This window comes from Balaenoptera acutorostrata, chromosome 2, assembly GCF_949987535.1.
Source record: "Balaenoptera acutorostrata chromosome 2, mBalAcu1.1, whole genome shotgun sequence".
Classification (NCBI taxonomy): domain Eukaryota; kingdom Metazoa; phylum Chordata; class Mammalia; order Artiodactyla; family Balaenopteridae; genus Balaenoptera; species Balaenoptera acutorostrata.
This window is the reverse complement of record NC_080065.1, coordinates 143,106,667-143,130,091: the sequence shown is the minus strand read 5'-3', so window position 1 is coordinate 143,130,091 and position 23,425 is coordinate 143,106,667. Positions and strand designations below refer to the sequence as shown.

General features: G+C 41.2%; 1 protein-coding gene across 8 annotated transcripts in view; it reads left to right on the top strand.

Annotated features, from left to right (window-relative positions):
- EBF1 (EBF transcription factor 1) overlaps positions 1-23,425 on the top strand; it is a 399,213-nt gene that overhangs the window by 260,752 nt on the left and 115,036 nt on the right. For 5 of the 8 annotated variants that reach the window (XM_057541219.1, XM_007165538.2, XM_028166030.2 and 2 more), the window contains one exon: positions 13,437-13,578. In XM_057541219.1, coding sequence (XP_057397202.1) covers positions 13,437-13,578 — 142 coding nt within the window. The remainder of the gene's footprint in view (positions 1-13,436; positions 13,579-23,425) is intronic. The other 3 variants (XM_007165539.2, XM_057541218.1, XM_028166041.2) reach the window with 1 other exon arrangement.

Genomic DNA, 23,425 nt, shown 5'->3' with positions numbered 1-23,425 from the left:
ATCAGAGCCACAGTGTTGGTCAGTGTTTATTCGTATGAACTTTAGAGAAAGAAGCTATTGCTCAGAAAACTGCCTGCGCTTCACCTAATCGATGGAGGTTTTAGCCAGTTCTCCAGGGCAAGAAAGACCCCTCACCAAATGAAGCCTGAGTCCGGTGGCCCCTGACAGCTCAGAGAACTCTGTTCGGAAATCACACTGAAGTTCCCAACTGTTAGGACTAAACCAAGAGGGCGAGGATTAGTCTTCCCTGCAGCTACCCTGGCTGACAGAGGTGTGTCCTAGAAACATTGGTGGAACTTTTCCTATGAATAGGCATTGATTTCCATCATTTTTCTCACAGTACGCTAATTGGGAAGCTGGTTTCAAATATTTTGATGTCACTGTTCCCCTGGGCAGGGGCTGGGGGGAGTGAGAGAGTGTCATTTTGGCAGGAGAAAACTCCATTCTACTCTTTTCATCTCGATGTGACTTTTCCCCGTTATACTGAAAACCCGAGGCCTGGAGACATCTGAGTGAGAAGGCACTCTTCTGCCTATTCAGTGGGCTCCCCCCACCTGTCGTGGGTGCCACTTTTTCTCTCACCCCGTTTTGTATGCTCACCAGGCCAGCCTGATCTTCATGCAGCCATGCCAGAGCGTGTCTCCTCTGAACAGTAATCACGGGCCTGTGTAGGTGACTGAGGAGGACATAAGAAAGGTTGTTGATCTCTTGACATGTAAAGACATTCTGTCAAGCAAACTCAGACTCACAGCGACTGAGCTTCTGGTGTGTAAACAGAGACTGCTTAATTACACAGGTCATGTCAATTAGTGTGACCTTAGCGTTTTCAAGAAATTAATCACTTTCTGTAGAGCTCGGCTGTGTTCATACTTTAAGGCAGTATGGAATAAACCTTGTAGAGAATCTGGTACAATCTTTTTTCTTTTTTTTTTTTTTTATAATGGATGTTTTCTTTTGAAATCCTCAGGCTGTGGTTAGGGTAACAAACTTGCTTAAATACAACAGTGGATACAGGCTTCATTCAGTTCTGGCCGGTGTGGGGACATGGGGAGGAAGAGAGAAGGAGGGAAAGCTGTGAATGAAGACAGCTCATGACAGGGAGAATTTCACTGTGACTAAATGAGCCCATTTCTTCATCTTGGCACTAAAAACACATTAATGTCAAAGGACTGTGTTAAAGCCATGTCACAGGTCTGGTTTTTAACTGACAGGAGCTAGACAATTCAAGGTTAAGATTTAAATCCTTATCAATAGCTTTCCTTGTTGGGGCTGGCAGAGTGGGGTGTTGAGGGGAGGAACAAGAATTGGGTACAAGCTGTCATCACAGTAGATACCATAATAACTGGAGACTGGGAAGTAAATTTCCAGGTTCATCTTATCTCTTTAACAAAGTTTTCCATAGGATGTAAATCTCTCTCTGTGTATAAATGTTAGCTCTGTAGCTACATGTGAACATAAATGTAAGATATCTTTGTTCCTGCATGCATGCCTGCACTCAGTAGTATTTATTGACATGGGAGGTGGTGAGTGTACCATGAGGAACAAAAAAGACCAAGTGTTTGCCCTAATGAAACTTATATTCTAGTCAGGGTCTATTAGTTAGGTTAACACTAGCTGCTGTAAGAAATAGACCAAAGAGTATATAATGGCTCGTGTACAAGAGAAGGTTATTTCTTGCTAACGTAATGGTACAAGGCAGGTGTTCCTGGTTGGTGAGCAGATCTTATACATGAAGTAGTTTGGGGACCTGTGTCTCCACCATTCCCTAGAATCTCGTCTCCATCCATCCAGTTGAAGGGTAAAGAGTGCATGCAGGGGGTACGTGGACTTCTTAAACCCTGGTCTTCGAAGTGATCCTTGTCAAATCTGCCCACATTCTACTGGCTAGAAGTCTGTCACACGGCCATGTGTAACCACAGAGAAACCTGAGAGTGTCTAGTTGTACCACCCAAGAAGAGGAGAAAATGGATATATAAGGAACGATTACCATCAGCTGCTATGCTGTGTACAAATAATTACACATCATTAAAATTTTTAATTATTGCTATAAAGGAAGTGAAACAGGATATTATGAGACAGAATACCAGTGTGGGATCAGGGATGGGAACCTACTTTAAAGCAGGTGCCCAGGGAAAACTTCTGAGGAGGGGACTTTTAAGCTCAGAGGTAATGGATAAGAATCACTCATCCTGAGGAGAGCCAAAAGAATTTTCTGAGCAGAGAGAACAGCAAGGTCCCAATTCATGTTTATCTCACGTTTATCTGAGGAGATGAACAATCTTCTTTCACTTACGAGTCATTTGGAGTGAGGGGGTAGGAAATAGGAGAAACGACTAGGTTATTCTTCCCAAATTCCCACCAAAAATGTCTGGTCTTTCAAAAATGATGACATGGTAAATGACATTAAAAGGCAACTCTCTGCCCCCCTTTTTTGGGTGAATTCTATAAATTTTGGGGAATCCTCGTTACTTATTCAGAAGCCTGCAGTGTATGATTAGAGGATTCTTAAAATATATGCCCAACCCCTGCAGTTTCGGTCTGCTTTTAAAGGCGCTTAAATAAAGAAGGAAATATTCTTATCCCTTTTATTTCTCTCCCACTCTCCCCCACCCCCTGTCTTATATTGTTTTGACAAACAGCACATCTTGCAATTAAATTCTTTACCAACAGAACGCTAGGGGCCCGAGCTGCCATCACTCTCTTCCTACAGAATAATTTCAAGATGCACCATGCTGATTAATTATACTGAAAGCAGCTCTAATGATAGTTTCAGAATACAGGATTAATTCACATAATGTGGTAAATACAAATGGTGGATTTTCAACCTGATGTATTAAACCATTACAGCTTACTGGGCAAATATGTATCTTGGCATGAGCCTTATGCTGGGCCTTGGCAGAAAATATGCATCACTGAAAAGGAATCCTTATGAACGGGATTTGATGAGTGGTAGCTCTTCACTAGGAGGAAATAAATTCCTACATTAAGTACAGTTGCTATTGAAAAAAATGTAAAATACATTAAACGATAGATGTAAAAGTGTTTGGTTTGATCAGTGTTGCCAATGGATATTGGTTCTGAGGATGTCTATACTTACTGAGACTTACCAATAGAAGGTATTCTTATATTCTTCCACTTTTTAGGTTGTAACTTATAGAGCTCTTATTATGTGTGAGACCCTGTACTAAGTGTTTTACATGTATAATTTTATTTATTTTTCTACCCTTTTCCCCTTGTTTACTTTCCTCCAAACGGGCACATTGGCTGCCTTTCTCTTCCATCATTTCTCTTCCCCAAATATACTAAACTCATTCCTGCCTCAGGATTTTTGCACTTGCTATTCCATCCCCCTGGAAACTCTTCTGCCATATCATTGAATGGCTGGATACTTCTTATTACTCAGATTTCAGCTAACATGTCACCTCCTTAGAGAGGCCTTCCTAATCATCCACTCAAAAGTAGCTCCCACCTAGGCGTCAGCCCCCTCTCCTCATTTTATTTTCTTCTTGGAACTTTTCACATTCCAAAATTTGCTTTCATTGCTTATTTATTTATTGTCTGAAAACCCTTTTTGATTCCCAATGGGAACTAAGCTCTTGATGGGCGAATACTTTGTCTTGTTCATTGCTGCTTCTCCAGTACATAGAATAATGCCTGGCACTTATTCCTATGATTAAATGACTTATCTAAGGTTACAGACTAGTAAATGATGGAGTCGGGGTTTAAACTCAGCACTGTCTGACCCTGGAAACTGAGCTGATGACTAATATGCTACTTTCTTTCTCCCAGTTTCCATACCTGTGTGCCATGGTCCCATCGGCAGAGAGCACGCATGGCAGTTCTGTATGTTTGGGCTTACTGCTACTTAAAATGGCCAATGGGAACACATAAATGGAGAGCACCAGTTAAATGCCAATGACACCATCAAGAGTCATCAAAAGTATCCTGATCCACAGAGAGAGAAACTAGGTTCAGATCAATGATGAGCTTTTTATGTCTACAGTGTGTCACAGTTCAGGAGACAGAAGCTGAGTCTAGTTTCCAATAGTCCAAATTAGTCTAGCACAAGAATCTGAGGATTTAGAAGTGTCTGTTCTTGTCTTACTGTTAAAAGAAGAGCGATTTTTGCCTTGAGCCTTAAAGGGCGGATTTAATTCAGCTACTCGCTCCCTCACTCCTGCAGTTCCACTCTGTTACATCCTGTAGGTTCATGCGTCCTCCATAATTTTTAATGAGTTATTTGGGCTCTTTCAACCAGATAGAAACTAACAATCAGGATGGTTTCAGAGAATATCTCGTTTCATATCAGTCAAGGATATTTTAAAGGACAGAGTTAATGAAGACCCAACTGCAGCAGACCTTTTTTATGTAAATAATACCTAAAGTGTGGTCAGCCAGATAGACGCAGCGAAGTGTACTGGAAGAGACCAGAGGCAGGGGAGAGAGGGCCTAAGCCAGGAGCTTGTCTTGAGAGGCCAGAAGCTGTTGTGGGGGAGAGAAGTGGACCTGGAGTCTGAAGTTTCCCTTCAGGTTTGCCTCTGCTCTTAATTTGTCCTATGGCCTTGAGGATGTTTTTAAGTCTCTTGGACCTCAGTTTTCCAAGCTGTAAAAGGAGGCATTGGACAAATTTGCAGTATCATAACTACTAAGGACTCCTTTTGTGATTTTTCTCCTACAAACGTCTTGTGGTGACATATTTTTCAATGTAATTGCATTTATTGAGTAAGAATCACAATCTCTATTTTAAAATTAGTCAAAGCCATGTGAAACTGCCAATTTAGAGCTTCTCATGTGCATGAGATAACCATGTTTCCACATAGAACTGTTATAATCCCATATCAATAAAGGAAGGTTACTGAATGTTTTGGTATGCATCCTTACTATGGATGAATTTAGGATGCCCTCTCTGAAATGTTGTCCCCAGTACAACATTTGAAAACTTGTCGTTGGAAGCCACTAGATTGGCTGATCTCTTGGGTCCCTTGTGACTTGTTGGAGGAGACTATAAAGAGTAGTTCAGTAGACAGGTTGGATGTAGAATGTGGGCTGTGTGAAGTAGAGGGTAGAATTTTGATCAGTAGACTTTATTTTGTAGAGCAGTTTTAGGTTTACAGAAAAATGAGGGGAAAGTACAGAGAGTTCACAAATACTCCCTTAATACCCCCTCCCCAGTTTCCCTTATTATTAACACCTTGCATTAGTGTGATACATGTATTACAATTGATGTGTCAATGTTGATACACAATATTGTTAATTGTTAATTAACATCCATAGTTTACACTAGGACTCACTATGATGTACATTCTTTGGGTTTATACAAACTCATGATGTTATGTATCTACCATTACAGTATCACATAGAATGGTTTCATTCCCCACCCACCCCCCAAATCCTCTGTGCTCTACCTATTCATCCCTCCCTCCCTCTTCCCAAACTCCAGGCAACCACTGATCTTTTTACTATCTCCATAGTTTTCCCTTTTCCAAAATGTCATATGGTTGGAATCATACAGTATATAGTCTTTACAGGTTGGCTATTTTCATTTAGCAATTTGCATTTAAGGTTCCTTCATGTCTTTTTGTTCCTTGATAGCTCATTCCTGTTTTTTAAATTTTATTATTTTTTATACATTTTTATTGGAGTATAATTGATTTACAATGTTGTGTTAGTTTCTGCTGTACAACAAAGTGAATCAGCTATATGTATACACATATCCCCATATCCCCTCCCTCTTGAGCCTCCCTCCCACCCTCCCTATCCCACCCCTCTATGTCATCACAAAATACCAAGCTGATCTCCCTGTGCTGTGTGGCTGCTTCCCACTAGCTATCTATTTTACATTTGGTAGTATGTTTATGTCAGTGCTACACTCTTACTATGTCCCCACCTCCCCTTCCTACCCCGTGTCCTCAAGTACATTCTCTATGTCTGCATCTTTATTCCTGACCTGCCACTGGGTCCATAAGTACCATTTTTCTAGATTCCACATGTATGCGTTAATATACGGTATTTGTTTTCCTCTTTCTGACTTACTTCACTCTGTATGACAGACTCTAGGTCCATCCACCTCACTACAAATAACTCAGTTTTGTTCCTTTTTATGACTGAGTAATATTCCATTATATTTATGTGCCATATCTTCTTTATCCATTCATCTATTGACGGACATTTAGGTTGCTTCCACATCCTGGCTACTGTAAATAGTGCTGCGATGAACACTGTGGTACATGTATCTTTTTGAATTATGGTTTTCTCAGGGTATATGCCCAGTAGTGGATTTGCTGGGTCATATGGTAATTCTATTTTCAGTTTTTTAAGGAATCTGAATACTGTTCTCCATAGTGGCTGTATCAATTTACATTTCCACCAACAGTGCAGAAGGGTTCCCTTTTCTCCACACCGTCTCCAGCATTTATTGTTTCTAGAATTTTGATGATGGCCCTTCTGAGTGGCGTGAGGTGATACCTCATTGTAGTTTTGATTTGCATTTCTCTAATGATTAGTAATGTTGAGCATCTTTTCATGTGTTTGTCGGCAATCTGTATGTCTTCTTTGGAGAAGTGTCTATTTAGGTCTAATGCCCATTTTTGGATTGGGTTGTTTGTTTTTTTGATATTGAGCTGCATGAGCTGCTTATGTATTTTGGAGATTAATCCTTTGTCAGTTGCTTCATTTGCAAATATTTTCTCCCATTCCATAAATTGTCTTTTTGTCTTGTTTATGGTTTCCTTTGCTGTGCAAAAGCTTTTAAGTTTCATTAGGTCCCATTTGTTTATTTTTGGTTTTATTTCCATTTCTCTAGGAGGTGGGTCAAAAAGGATGTTGCTGTGATTTATGTCATAGAGTGTTCTGCCTATGTTTTCCTCTAAGAGTTTTATAGTGTTTGGCCTTACATTTAGGTCTCTAATCCATTTTGAGTTTATTTTTGTGTATGGTGTTAGGAAGTGTTCTAATTTCATTCTTTTACATGTAGCTGTCCAGTTTTCCCAGCACCACTTATTGAAGAGGCTGTCTTTTCTCCATTGTATATTCTTGCCTCCTTTGTCAAAGATAAGGTGACCATATGTGTGTGGGTTTATCTCTGGGCTTTCTATCCTGTTGCATTGATCTATATTTCTGTTTATGTGCCAGTACCATACTGTCTTGACTACTGTAGCTTTGTAGTATAGTCTGAAGTCAGGGAGCCTGATTCCTCCAGCTCCATTTTTCTTTCGCAAAGTTGCTTTGGCTATTCGGGGTCTTTCGTGTTTCCATACAAATTGTAAAATTTTTTGCTCTAGTTCTGTGCAAAATGCCATTGGTAATTTGATAGGGATTGCATTGAGTGTGTAGATTGCTTTGGGTAGTATAAGCTCATTTCCTTTTTTTTTGCTGCATCATCGTCCATTCTATGGATTACCAGTTTGTTTATCCATTTACCTACTGAAGGACATTCTGGTTGCTGATGCCTTTTATTTAGTTGAATTTTTTTTATGGATATAATTGTAGATTCACATGCAGTTGTTCAAAATTATGCAGAGGGATCCTGTGTATCCTTTACTCAGTCTACCCTTATAGTAATATTTTACAAAACTATTGAGCAATATTACATTGTACTATACAGTATTCATACAGGATATAACATTGATACAATCCATCCATATTATTCACATGTCGCTAGTTTTACTTGTACTCATCTGTGTGTGTATGCTTTTAGTGCTATAAAATTTTATCATGTGTAGGTCTGTGTATCTATCACCACAGTCAAGATATTGGACATTTCTGTCCACACAAGGATCCCTCCTGTTGTCCTTCTATAGTAGCCCCATCCACCTTCCCTCTGTCCCTAATCCCTGGCAACCACTACTTTGTTCTTCATTTCTAAACTTTTGCTATTTCAAGAATAAATAAATAGAATCATGCAGTGTACTAGTTTGCTATGATCGCTGTGACAAAATACCACAGACCAGGTGGCTTAAAAACAGGAATGTATTTTCTCAAAGTTCTAGAGGCTGGAAGTCCCAGCTCAAGGTGTCAGCAGGTTTGGTTTCCTCTGAGGCCTCTCCTTGGCTTGCAGATGGCCACCTTCTCACTGTGTCCTCACATGGTCTTTCCTCTTTGCATGAACACCTTGTGTGCCCAAATTTCCTTTTCTTATAAGGACACCAATCAGATTAGATTAAGTCCCACCCGAACAGCCTCATTTTAACTTAATTACCCCTTCAAAGGCCCTATCTCCAAATACAGTCACATCCTGAGGTTCTGGGGTTAGGACTTCAACATATGAATTTTGTGGGAGACAAAATGCAGCCCATAATATGCAGTATGTAGCCTTTTGGTATTGGCTTTTTCACTTGACATAATTCTCGGGAGATTCATCCAGATGTATCAATAGCTTGTTACTTTTTATTGCCAAGTATTATTCCATGGAATGTTGCTTAATGCCTTTTTATTTCATGTACTTCTGGCCAATGCATTTCATGCCTCATTATTAAGGGCTTTGAATTAATGCAAACATAGAATAAGCTAAACCCCGAGGTAAGGAAGCCATGTAATAGACCAACTTTAGCACTAATTTCCTTACACTAAATTATCATATATTAGCATTGAAAACCAAGATTTACAACAATAATTTTTAAATCATTATTCAAAATTAAGTTGCTAAAGTGGTTATATTTTAGAGAGAGGTACTGCGTACCAAAATGTTCTAAATTTAAACAGTGAAAATATTTTTATGATTTAATTTTCTCCCGGTGCTGTATTTGTTCTAGGAATATTTAAAGATACAGATTTCAACTGTTTTTGTTGCTTCTGTCCTAACCCCTTCTTCCACATGAGCTGCTACTTTTGTTAATGTGATCTGCCACTCATGACTGAATTTAGCTGCTTGTGTCTTTTTGAAAATCTGCTCATGCTTCATGAATCTGAGATAATATAGTTGGGACATACAAGGTCTCTGGCTTGATAGGAAGGGAAGAGGGACAACCTAAGGAATGATAGCAAGGAAATAATTACCAATAAGAAAACTCTCAGAGAACCCCTCATTCAAATGAAGTATTAGGGAAACTAGACCGCATTGATAAGATGCAGAAAATTTATGGACTGTTTTCAAAACTGTAAGGTTTTATTTCATTTCAAGCCTAGAATGTAAAAGGCCAATAGTAAGATGGTTTATAGGAAGCAAAATTACATAAACCATTGAAACTTGCAATTCACAAGAGGTCTAAATTATATAATTATATATCATGCGCATGAAGGTCTTTAAATTTGTAAGATTTCAGTGTTAAACTGATAACGCAGTGAATGTAGAAGAAATAATTTCTGTAGCCTTGTATTTAAAATAACAGTTTATAGGCTCTTGAACTTTTTGACGAGATCACCAACAAAGCAACAACTATGCTACCACTGCTAACATTTGCTCTATAAGAACTGGGAACCATGCTAACCACTTTAAATAATATAAGCCTCACAGTAACCTTATGAGTTAGGTACTATTATCATTTCCATTTGAGAGTCAGGGACACTGGTGCTTAGAGAGGTTAAGTTACCTGACCAAAGACACATCAGCTAGGAAAGATTGAAAGTCAAAAGTCATAAATTTTGTGTTGAATTCTTTCTAATTCTAAATAGATGGGGGTAGAGAGTAAAAATAATAACCTCCAGGGAATTTAGATCCAGGATATAACAGAGCAAATTTCTGAACCACTGATATGAGCCAAGAAGTCAGAAACTTCATTGTAAAATCTCCAAAGTCTGTGGGTACCTGTGGACTTCCCTTCGCCCTTTTTATCCCCTCACCTGGAGGGTTGGATGCAAACAGAAGATACCATGGAACACACTGGGTATTCATCAGCACATCTCTGGATTGCTATACTAAAAAGCCATGCCCCTCCCCCAAATAGAAATTTACTTCCAAAAACTACAGGGATAAAAATATATATGTATACAACCCTAAACATGTCCACCTGGCTTAATACTTATTTCAGGAGAAATAAATAGGGCATCCTCATGAATAAGTTGGAACAATTTATTTCAAAACCATTCTATAGCAGCACTGTCCAGTAGAATATTCTGCAATGTTCTATAACTGCCGTCTATTATAGTAGCCTCCAGCCACATGTGGTTACTGACCACTTGAAATGTGGCTATGGAAACTTGGGAACAATGGAATTTTAAATTTTACTTAATTTAAATTTAAACAGCCACATGTGTGACTACTGTATTAGTACAATTCTAGAGAGTAAAGTTTTAATTATAACAGATACCATAAAATTCTAAATATACCTGTTCCTCATCTTACCCTGGGTCAGGGGAGTAAGGAAGGAGGTTGAAAGGGAAGGGGTGGTCGAGTCCAAGTGTAAAATCATTTTCCATGTTTATCTGTCTCAAATTCAAGCTGGGTTTTGTTGACACAATTTGGGAAGGTGGAAGATTTGGCAGGTCCATCTGTCCCCTTGCCTTCATGAATGTGTCAGCACCTCATTAATCTTGTGTTTAAACTGTAAAGGCCCTTTTCCCTCCCACTATAGGCTTATTTTTAAAGGACTTTTCAGTGCTCCCTTTGCATCTCACAATTAGATTTTTTTTTTTATTTACAAGTTGCTCTGTGGATTAATTGCAGCATTTATTTTATTTAACTATATCCTGATCATTTCCAAATTGGAATGAGAGAAATTATTTCGGGGTAGGGAAGTTAAAATGTGTTGTGTTATGAGTTTTTGAGGAACATATTAGGTGTTTATTTTCTAGAAATTAAAGGCATGAGGGTTCTCTGTATCATCTTTCTCCAATTGTAACTGGTCTTTCAATGAAATGATCTTACTGCACATGTGGTCTTGGTGATCCTTCTCTTACCAAGAGAATAAAAACATATAGGGTGTAGTTTTTTTTTTTTTCTTAACCGTTTCGATATTTTTGTTCAATGTAGGAATTAGATGACAGTGTCTTTAAATGATACTGAATATTTTAAGCCTGTAGCGCTCAGTCTTACAGGTGCATGGTGGACTGTCATCGCCTTTTTTTTTCTTAAGACAGACATCTAGAATAACCACTTTCTGTATTTCCTGACACTGCAAACAGACACCGTTTGTCATTCCTTTTATAGTTTCTTCAGCTAACGACTCCAGTGACCACTCAATTGTGGTCTTGCAGTAAATCAAAATTTCTCTGAAAGACCCAGCTCTGTTATATAATTGTAAATGTCCCACGAAGTCATCTCCTGAACTAAAAAGAAAAGTGAGTTTCCGTTGCTTTAAATAATATGGACTCTGCCACCACTCACAGTACTTTTTGAAAATAAAAGAATAGAGAACTTTCTTCTCCTCTCCCTCCTCCTCCTCCTCTTCCTTCTTCTTTTAAATTAACCTACAATTGATGAGACATACGCAGAAACTTCAGGCTGTCACATCTGGTTGATCAATCATGAAGAAAGAGAAAAACCACTTTTCAAACTGCTGCTTCAAACTTACTGCATCCTTCCATGAATGACTTGCCCTGGCTGGAATTTTGGGTTTCACAATGACTAAAGAGAATACCCTGAGTCCCTGAATGGACTCTCTTAATTGTTTACTTTGCATTTTAACAAAACAGAGATAAAAAATAAAATCAGGGGAGGGTCCAAGTCCTGCTGGGGGGGTCAAGGTGAGGACCCTGAGGGAGGGTGGAGGGGATCCCACAGAAGCCCTCCCCAGCAGTCATCCCTGGGAGACCCCACGGCAGGATGACCACAGTGTTGCTTCATGGGTCTGAGAAATACTAGAGCCTTGATAAAAGGAGCAGGGCCTTGGGTCCGCAGAGGGGAGGGCCTGAAGGAAAACAACAAGAACAAAAAATTTGGTTGCCATCTTGAAGGCAAGGGGGAAGGGAATCCGCCATATTTTGCCAGGATGCCTTTAGGTCAAAGAGGGGGACAGTGGAACTTCTAAGTATGGCAACCATTGGTGGAGGTCTACAGGATTGGGGGCAGGGTGCTTTGCCAGGCAGGGCTTACAGTTCCCAGGCCTAGCGTTTTCCCCTCTGCCCAACTCAGGTGATGAAATCGTAGCATTGCACAAGGCTCTAGAAGTCAGGGTCCCCTTTCCCCAACTTGGAGAAAAGTCTTCCTCAGAAACTGGGGCCTCAGTATGTGCCAATCCTTGTAAAACGTTTCACCTCTTCAGGGGCTTAGGCGTCTCAAAACCAAGAGCAATTAAAGCACGAGTCTTTCCAAGCAACCGGGGAATTGAGCAAAAATAAATCAGAAAACCTCAGCCTTGGCTCTGGAGGTTCGCCTCATTATGAGAGCAGATCTATTAGCCCTCTTGCCATTGTCTTTCATTTCTCAAGTGAGGTGATTCTAATTAAATTAATCTACATGTCAATCTATCGGTGATCAATCAAAGAGCCTGAGGTCCCCCCTGTGCTGCAGGGTGCTTGCGGCTGACAGGGGCTGATAATGGAGGAAGAAATAAACTGTGGAGCAAAGTTAATTAGTCAACATAATAGGTGGATTAAACGGGAGCCGGCTGATTGCTGTTTCCCATGTCAGAGCATGAGGTGGGTGCTGAAGGTGCAATTACAGACAATTATTATATTTGGTTGTAAGAGGTCGCATGAATAAACATATCTCTGTGGGCTTGGGTTTTAATCCTCTTACCCATTTAATATAAGGAGAACTGTAGGTCATTTCGTCTCAGTGTTTTAGTCAAAGTTCTCTGAGAAAACACCTTTGCCTCTGTCCCTTCCGGCAAACTCCGTTCAGTCAGTTTATGAGACCGCCACAGTAGTTGAATGTACCTTGGGCCAGGGCTACCTTTTTTTTCTTTTTCTTCTTTTTTTTGGCTTTGAAACACAGCTCTAAGTCCCTTGATTAGCGTGGATTTGGGGGGGGTGGTGGTGGTGATGGTGGTGAGGGTGGGCTTTGGTCTGATGTCTGATTAACTAAACTAATGTGGGAAGAAAAAAAGTACAAGAAACCCCCAAAAGACACCCGGGAGAGAAAGCTTCATCCCAGCTCTCACTGAAACCTCTCTTTTTCATTTCTCTATCCCCTTAACCCTGACGCAGTGGCGGGGGGAGAAATATTTTAAAGATTCAAAAGATTTTTATTTGCATGATCAACTGTGATATCTGCTTCAGTGTCTAAACTGAAGGGCAATTTAGGTGAAACACAACCACCCTTGTGTAAAAAAATATGCTAATAAAGATCTTCCTGTTAAAATTATGGTTAACAGTGTACCTTCTGCTGTATAACTATAAACTGTGCAATTTTACTTAAAACTGCATCAAAAGCGTTCCATGCCAAAGACCCACTCATCAATAGCTCCTCTTGTTAGACTTGTACAGCATAAGCACCAGTTATTATGTGAAATAGCTATGCAATTTTCTTCAGCTCCCAGCTGTTATTTATTTAACTTGAGTTTATTACCCTCCATGCTTTTATATTAAAATGTTCCTTCATTTCTCTCTTCTGTCTCCAGGTCGTGGTGTCTACAACAGTCAACGTGGATGGCCATGTCCTGGCAGTCTCTGATAATATGTTTGTCCATAATAACTCCAAGCACGGGCGGAGGGCTCGGAGGCTTGACCCCTCGGAAGGTACGCCCTCTTATCTGGAACATGGTAGGCGAATCATTTTCATTGGTTGGCATTGCTACTTTAACTGTGCATTTATTTGGTTTCTTTCTTACAACTCCACCACACGTTTTACCCCTTTTCAAATTTCAAATGTCCTGTTGAACAGTATTGATGCTGAGTATTTAAAGACAGGAGGATGTCTTTGAGGCCCAGCCTTTCTTGTTGCATAGCTCCCTACCCTGGAAATGGCTGACACGTCCTTCCTTCAGGTTGAAAGACAGAGGGAGACTGGACCCCCTGCTTTATTTTAAGCTCCCACTTGATTAAAAAATAATGAAAGGCCAAAGCAGGGCAACAAAAATCATGATATATTTTAAGTTTATGGTTGACCTGGTTGTAGAATGAACTTCACTGTCTTTACAGTCCTGCTGGTGTAGGTCTGTGACTACATACTTAACTTCATTTGGAGATAAGGTCCAAAGTCTAGGTTGGAAGTGTTTTCTGAATATAAAGTCCAAACTAAATGTCCCTCCCATGCCCTGTGCACACCCCTACCCTCATTACCACATGATACAGTCTGCTTTATGTAGGTAGAATTTGGTGGGGAGAAATCACATTTGTCTTGATTTTATGGCTAATGAGTTGTACCCTTGAGTGGACTGCAGGAAATCCGGCAAAAATTTGAACCAAGGAAAGTAAATGCCACTCAAAGGAACTATAGGCTGGATTTAGCATATGTCCAAATGTTTCTGTGCTGCATGTGTATATAATGTATCCCTCTGTTCATCCATTCATCCATCTATCCATCCATCCATCCACCCACCCACCCACCGACCCACCCAAGAAACAGTGACTGAGACTCTACTGGATATCAATCAACATGGTAGATTTTCTCCAGTCTCCTCAAATTAAACTCTTAACTCATTTCCCCACTTCACTTGCCAGTTTGCTAGGTCACCCAGATTCTTTTAAAAACACTGTCACACAAACTACCACCCGATTGTCTGATTTTTTGATGGGCCATGAGCTGTCTGTGATATAGTTCATAAGGTAGAAAACTCCTTTCCCTGTCAGCATCCCAATTTAATAAACACACCACTGTCATCATTTTGCCTGATTTTTTCCCCTGCAATTGAGGAATACACAAACTGTACTTTTTTATTAATTAGCCAGATGTAACACTCTTAGAAGGGATTCTTTACCAATCCAGTGTTGCAGTCTTCTTAAAGTAAACCATCGTCTTTCAAAAGCTGCTTCTTTATGGTTTCATTAGTACTGAGATGTATGGATATTGCTTTTTGCAGGTCATTTGGAACACCTGCTCATGATTACATTCCTAGTTCCATTTCTGTACTTAAAATTATTCTAATCCTCGCTTTACAGTAATGTTGCCTTTTAATACCCTTGGAGTCACTTCAGGCATTGTATGATTAGAGATATTTAGGTGAAAGGAAGAAGGAAAAAATAGGTAAATACTCAGTCGGTACAATTTGGACAGCACTAGCTTAAAAGCTAAAGTCTTGTTTTCAACTATGACTGGTTAGTTACTGTCCTGTCTGGGAACAGACTTGACTGTCAGTTTGGTATCTAACAGTCATGGATTCACAGTTTCAAAATGTGCTCCAAGTCCAGACCACATCCAGCTCCCATGCCTGCCCTTGGGAAGCTCGTAGGAGAGCACACGATGCTTTATAAATCATCCCTCCACCAAAAAAAAAAAATCCCAACACAAACCAGTAAAAAACAACCTGCTAGCCAGGACGCCTCTAGGGCTTGGCGGTCAGGAACATTATTTGACATCATGATGCGGAGGAAAAAGAGCCTTGGAATAGGAGCCGGGAAACCAAATTCAGGTCTGAGCTTCATTTCTGGCCTTTGTGTGACCTTGGACAAGTCGACTTACCTTTTGGGATCCTTCGTTTCCTTCTTGGCAAAATGAAAGGGATGATCTGTAGGGGGTAAAAAAAGAAATGTGTGCCTTGGGTGGGGGCAGGTCACGTGCACAGGGGAAGTGGGCTGGGTGGAGACTGCGGAAGAAGGACAAGTTCATGCTCTGCCGACCCCAGCCCCAGGCAGTTGTCACCGAGGGCAGGGAGAGCCCAGTGGGGTCAGATGCTCCAGTTTGACCAGAAGTAAAACTCTCCTATTTTTTAATTGCTGGTAACTAATTACAAATGTTTTAGCCCCTGAAGCGAGGAGCAGGGGGGAAAGTCACTTAGGTAGAAGACAGCCACAGGCTCACATTTTGAGATCTCTGGATCAAAACGTCGCTAAGCTGCCTCCCAGCTCAAATATTCTACCTTCTAGGTGAACATATTAATATTTCAGCTGGGCTAGCATTTCATTCTAAGTTTTAAAGACAACATTTTATTCCTCTGCTGCAGGTGACCAGTCCACAAATGGCCATGTTCTTCTTAGCGTGTCACTCAAGAAAATGATGACATTTCACTGTTTATTCATGGTTAACCATCACTGGGGACTTGGGTGTGTCCTGTCTTCTTCAGCTAGGGGGCCTCCCCCTCACCAAAACCTGACTTCACTTCTATCCAGAAGAATAAAAAGGCAGACACTTTGAGGTTCTCAGTAATGACAATAACGTGGAAATCTGCTTCTCTGCAGAATGAATCAACCAACCACACATAACCACCCACTCATTTAGACGCTTCACGCTGATGCATAAATATCTACTCAGCAGAGAGTGACTATGGGCTCTTCATTGGTGATGTGTGGGAGTGGACTTAGATGCTAGTTCGCATCAATTTGGGGGCATGGTAATGCTTCATCTTGCCATTGAAGAACGCCCTGCTTAAGACTCACAGAGCCATAGCCCTCCCCGGCCGCTCCCGCCTCCACCCCACCTCACACAGCTGCCCCACAGCGAGACTGCGTGCAGTATTTTCACCTCCTAGGTGACCTGTAGGAGTCTTGTTTTTCCTCCTTCTGGGCTCCCTACCATCTCATTTACAGGTAGCCTGAATCATTTTGAGCTATTCTGCACATCTCTGTTTATCTCGCGCTTGTCAGAAGGTTGGAGGAAAGTTATCTTCTGTGGCTCATCTTTCTGCATATAAGAGAAATAGTGACCACGTGTTACATTCACACCTTCTTCCCTGTGTGACCCATGGACTCACAGACCTCTGTGCTCGAATAACTGTCCCTGTATTTCAAGTAGGAGAGTTGACAAAGGTGGATTTATTTCATAGACTCTGGTGTGGTCCAGAGAGGGTGAATCCTGGCACGCTGGATCTCGTGGTGATTGCCCTCCCTCCTATTTTTTTCTTCATTCATAAATACTGAGATTTCCTTTGGCTAGATGTTTATGAGCGAGTTTAGGCCAGTGAGGTTTTTCTCTTTAAGCAACAGCTTTGTAGAAGATGTACAGTTGTGGGGAGAGGCAGCCCCAGAAGCTAACTGCTCTCAGGATTGTGATTTTTGGAAAAGCGTAGGCTTGGGATCAGAGCTGCTGAGCTGACCCCATCGACGGTCAGTGCACAGCTCTGGCTTGTGTGCCCCTCCCACGCCTTCCCATCACTTGGGCAGACTCCGGGGCCTGTGTGCTGGGGATCTTCAAAGGGCCTGCGGAGTGTACTATCGTTGCTCTTCTGAGTTTCAGGTTGTGTTTACCTGAAGGTAAGGCCTACCGTGGCGTCAGTTTCTCTTTTTCTTCCCCCTGTGGCAAGAAGTGGTGCCCTCAAAAGCTATAGTGCAGGGACCCTGTCAGCTTGCATGCGCTAACACTTTATTATCCAATGATCTAATATGCAACAAGGCAAAGTGCTGGTGCTCATCATTCTGACATAGAATGCCGGGAGAAGTGACTAAATTACTTTCTGGACCATTAGCGCTAGCAGCTATGGTGAACTCACCGGCAGCATTTATGCAAATGCCTGTGAATACACTACTGGCTTTGTTAGGGAGCCGGCTGACAAGCAGTTTAAATGCTCATTTTTTTTTAGGGGACATCTTTTTTTTTGGCGTGCATGTGTTTTTCTCCCTCCCTCCCTCCGCTCTCTCTTTCCTTTCTGCACTGTTGGGGGACTTGCCTGCTCCAGGATCATTGGGAAAATCTGAGCAGGTCGGGAGCCTGGCCAGCACCCTTTCTGGGAGTGGGCTTAAGGCCCTGATCTGATGTTCTTCAGATCAAGGGTTTTTTTTTTTAATTGTTATGAATTTGTACAAACCTTCATATTTATTTGAAAAATCAGTAGAACTGTATTAATCAAGAGTTTTTATTTTATTTTATTTTTTTTTGAGAAACAGTTTGAACTTTTTTTTTTCTTTTTTTTTTAATTGGAGTAAAATTGCTTTACAATGTTGTGTTAGTTTCTGCTATACAGTGAAGTGAATCAGCTATATGTATACCTATATCCCCTCCCTCTTAGACCTCCCTCCTCCCCTTTTCCCCTCCATCTAGGTCATCACAGAGTTTTGAGAAGATGAACATTTTACTGTTCATGATTTCCGACCTGAGGACTTAGTTTCCTGCCTCAAGCATAGATGTTTTAAAACACCCCGCTTTTTAAAATGGAAAGCGATTGAAATTTAGCTTTGTGGGCATCAGATACGAATGAATTAAATCTCCCTTCACAGTAATTACAAAGATTGACATGTGAAGTATAATGGTGCCAGGATCCCAAAATAAAACAGAAGTGGAGTTTGGTCAAACTGAAAATCCTTTGTAGAATAAAGAGTGGTGTTAGACTTGCTGGGCCCGTCTCCTTGCTGTAAGTACAGCAGTAGAGAAATAGAATCAGATTTTCCCCACTACCAGTCAGTTCTGACCTTTCCATTGTAGTGGCCCCTTCCAGCTGCCCCTGACAATATGGTGTTATTCTTGCTCTTTAGCATTTGACCTTCTTTAATCCTTTTGCTCCAGACAGAAGCAGTTTTTGCTTCTGTTGGTTGCCCCTGGGTATCCGGCCCCATTGACTCCCAGCTGTACTTAAGTTTGTTGTTTTCTGGACATGTGGAGAAAGACAGTTCAGGCTTGGGGAGATTACTCCAAATTGAGAGACAGCATGGAGATTCCAAAGAAACAAGTGACTCCCTCCCCTCCCCTCTTTGTGATGAGGCCCTAAGAAGCGGCTAGTAAGTGTCGGTTGGATCTAATAGGAGGAGGGTTGGCTGTCTGACTGGAGAGCTGGATCCCAGTCCTGACTGCCATTAACTAGCTGTGTGACTCTGGGAAGGTCCCTTTGCTTCTCTGGCCTCAATTTTTGTATGTTTTCTCAGAGCTGGGTGGGGCCGTCTCTAGACCTTTTAGCATGCGCTATTTTTTGGTGCTCTGGACTGAAGCCATTGACGCGTGCCTTTGCTCATCTGATACCTCCTGAGGTGCCTTTGGAGAAACAGGTCTTCAGGAGGACAGAGAAATCCCCTGGCTGTTTCTAGTATAGCCCTTTCTTAGGTGTCAGTAAGAGATCATTCTTATGTTATGTCAGTAATGGATCATTCCTTCCTCCATTCCTTCATACTAAGCATCTATTACATGCCAGAGGGGGAGCTAGGTGCAGGAGCCCAGGCAGATACAGTCCCTGTCTTCACAAAATTATGATGTAAATAGAGAAGAAAGACGCTAAACACAACTTACAACTAACTCATCAGACTTGTGTATGAAAGGGGGACCATAAAAGGAGTGAGGAGGAGTGAGGTGTCAGGAAAGACTTCTTTGAGGAAATCTCATTTATGCCAAAACCTAAGAGATGAGTAAGTTTTCCCCTGACAAGGGGACAGAAACAAATTTCCAGGCAGATGGAATAGCGTGTGCAAAGACGGTTTTGCTTAGGTGAGTTCAAGGAACCAGAAGCAGCCTGTGATGGTTCCTGTTGCTCTGGCCACTGAGAGTGGCAGGAGGCGAGGCTGGGGAAGCTGCTGAGGGTCAGATCACGCAGGCCTGGGTGGACACTCAGGCCGTGGTCAGTGACAGTTGAGAAACGTCACTTTTTGGGGCCACGCAAGGCTTTTAAGAGCTCAGTGTCAATTACACGGACTCCTAGTGTATTGTAAAAGCCCAGGGCGAGATTGCTCTGAGTGGCTTATAACCTTGCCCTTCCCTGCCAGCCTTTGGAAGCTCAGGACGGAGTTGGCTGTGCCCTGGAGCTGTCCCCCTGATCACTTCTCATTCTATTAATAGTGCATGTGTTCAAAATAAGAAGAAAGTCCAACATTTGGAGAGTTCTTTTTCTAGATGGTTTTGGCTTATTAATTTTCTTTTTTCATAAGTAGCTTAGAAATTTACTTTCTGAACTTGTAGAGACTTACTTGGACAAGTGAAAATAAACTAAACGACAAAGAGAAACATGCCACTGAAGTACAGACGGTCATCTAACACACCCCTTCATATTCCAGAGAAGGAAACAGACCTGGAGAGAGCATGTCACCTGCTTACGCTCACATTGCTAGTTTCCGTCCAAATCCATTTAGAGCTCTTTGCTCTTGCCCATGGTATGCTGGCCGGCAAGTATGGATTTTAGGAGTTGCACAGATGTCAGAGGGCATGGGGTCCATCCCTCATGGCTTTCCAATTCCGGTTGGCCTAGGCTTGCAGGGGTCTCTCTGGGATTCTGAGGATCATGAGAAGAATGTCTGTAAAATCTCACCAACTTCCTGACAGAAATGCAATGCACCTTCAAAACACAAGGGCAGAGGATGAATGCTCAGAGCTTTTCATTTGGACAATGGCCCTTTACAGGACTGGTGTTGGTGCAGAACTCCAGCCAGCCCCACTTAGGTAAGAGCATTTTGGTGAAGGGTCTAGTTTAGCAGAAAAATACGGATGTCATCTTTTGTTACTGAGGATGGCATGTTACATCTTATCAATTGATTTTCCTAGTTGAATAAGCAAGACAGATGCAAGAACAGAACATTAGGGTTAAGAATATCCAGATGTGTCATAAAATAGAGGAAGGAGGCCCCAGATTTTCAAGCATCAAATCAGGCCTTTTTCTTTGAGCAGCGGGGAAGGTGTCTTTTGTCTTCCCTTGCAATAGAAAGGACCCGGCAAGAAGTCAAGATAATGAACAAGGATGTAAGCGAAGACTGATTTTCAAAGTATCCCTTGAGTAATCCATAAAGCAGGTAACACCAGAAATCCTAACACTGGGGATTTGGTAGCCAGCAAGCTCTCGGCATCAGGCAGATTAAAGAGTTCATGAGCCACAGGTCACTGCTAAGCAGGTGATCTACTTTATCTTTATTTGAATATGACACCACCAACAGCATTGCCGACAAAGGAGAAATAGTGCTCAGACTTTGCTGCCCTGCTTAATAGTGACCATGCCAGGTAGTAATATGTATTCTTTTTCTTCTTCTTATTGCTGTTGTTGATATTTGGGGACTGTTATCAGCTAACATTTATGGAGCATTTACTATGTGCCAGCACTGTGGTAATCATTTTATTTATATCATGTCATCAAATCCTCCAACAAGCCTGAGAAGCGATAACAAATATTATCCTCATTTTACAGGTGGGAAAACTGGGATTTAGAGAGATTAATAACTTACCCAAAGCCACAATTAGAGTTGAACCTGGGAGTCAACCCCAGGTCTACCTAACCACAGAGCTCTGTGGAATAGTGGTACTAACTATAATGACACAAACACTCATTGAGTCCTGACTGTGCTGGGCACATAGTGCTGTGGGCACCCTGCTGTAAAGATGAGGAAAATGAGACTAAAAGGATGTTAAGTAACTTGCACAGAGTTGCACAGCAAATAAGTAGTAGATCTAGGATTCAAACCCAGAGAGCCTGGCTTCAGAGTCTGCACTTTCGACTGCTTGCTCTATACATTGTGCTGGTATTCTTTGCATCTCTTATCCTACTGTTCTTATTTTTCCTCAATACAAGTTAAGGCAGTTTTGCTGGTATCTTAAACAGACCTTTCAAAATGTTAGCCCAGATATATCTTTTTTTGTTTCTAATGGGCATATTGTATATGTTTACCTTAGAGTTCATTTCCCTTCAACAGCCTATTTTTCTCATGGCTGTAGTCAAATAAAGAAAATGCTGGTTTTATTTGCTGACTAGTATGTTTTCCATGGGGCTCGCAAGATAAGAGGGAGACTTGTAATATTTTATTTATTTGCAAGGATGTTCTAATTCATCTAGAAGTCGTTTGCTGACCATATGGACTCCCTGGCACGCATACAAGGTAGAGAAAAAGGAGACCAGGAGAAAGTATGAGATTTTGAGTTAGATGACAGTTAGGATACTAACAGTCTCCTTGTTAGGGCACTGAAGGGTTACTAAACCTCATGCCACAGGGACCATGGGAAACGGAGACGGATTCGGGGAGGCAGTTTTCTTCTATGAATTTCTTGAGAAACCTGTCAACTGTGGGAAACTTCCAGTATTTGGTATTTTGTGTGACCTAATAAATGACTGAACCACACCTAACTTATTTTAATAAGCACACAGTGTCAGGGGAGGGGGTGGGGTGACAGAATGGTGCTTTCTGCCTATGTTTGGGACCGAAATGACAGAAATTTTTTTAAGCCTAATTTTTTGTTTTTTATTTGGTTACAAAAGCATCATAATTCCAATCGTGTTTATCTGCATAATTGATTGTTTCAAGCCAAGGGCCTCTTCCTAATTACTTTCTACTTACTTGAGAATATCAAAGGATTCAAGTGATGTGAATATGCAAATGAGAGCTTCTATGTACTGGTCATAAATCTTATTAAGATGAGATATTTAGGGGCACTGACCAGGAGTGGGTTTGAAACATTTCTTTGTTTGAACATTTTCATTCATACATGCAGAAATATATGAAAACAGAGCACTGTCCCTACTTTGCCACGTGACCTCCACTATGTACTTTGATTTCTTTGGGCCTCAGTTTCCTCATCTATTAAGTGGGGTTGGGGACAGGGAGTTTGGTGAGCCCTTTAAGCCCTGATAATTTGTTGTTTGAACCCAGCTGATCTCCTGAGCTGCTATACACACACTGCTTTGGTGAGTGACCACCAACATACCAAGGTGATGTTCACTCCACAGGACAGATCTGAGGCCCACTTCTTTTTGCCTTGGGCATTTCTGCAGGAGACTGACAGTGAGTTCCAGGAGGCCTGGAAAAACCACACGGTGTGGCATACACAGCCACTTGTGCCTTAGGTAGCTCTCACCCGGCGTTCTTCTCTCTGAATTCCTTCAGCTGATATGGTGTAGTGTTGAATTCGCTTGATGGTTAGCAGTGAGCTTTTATACTAGGTTTCCCATGCAGTTACGTGATAGAGCGAAAAAAAACATTCAAAAAAGTTTTTAAAAATAGTTATGTCTATCTTAATGCATAAGCAAAAAACAAAAAAAAAATCAAAAAAACGAAGCACTCCCAAGTTGTGGTCTCACAGCTATTCTTTTTTTTTTTTAACGTCTTTATTGGAGTATAATTGCTTTACAATGTTGTGTTAGTTTCTGCTTTATAACAAAGTGAATCGGTTATATGTATACATATATCCCCATATCCCCTCCCTCTTGCGTCTCCCTCCCACCCGCCCTATCCCACCCCTCTAGGTGGTCACAAAGCACCTCACAGCTATTCTTGCTGAGGGCAAGATTGAATTTAAAGAAAAAGTAAGTCAATGTAAACAAAAATAGCAACTATATTGTTAATTAAGTCATAGAGGAAGTGGTAGAGGATGGAGCAAAATCAGGACTGAAGCTTGGGAAACACTGTTTTGGAGGGCTTAGGGGTTGGGAGAAGTAATACTTTTTTCATGTCACCAGGAAACAGTGTAGGACCCTGGGAAACACTTTTTTTTTTATGAGTCAAATATTGTTTTTTAATAGAAAACCTTTTTAGCTCAGTTTACCATGAGAATAGACTTAATGTCCTCACAGGATTTTGAAAATCAAAATGTCTCCCAAGCTGTTACCTCTGTTTTTATTTTTAA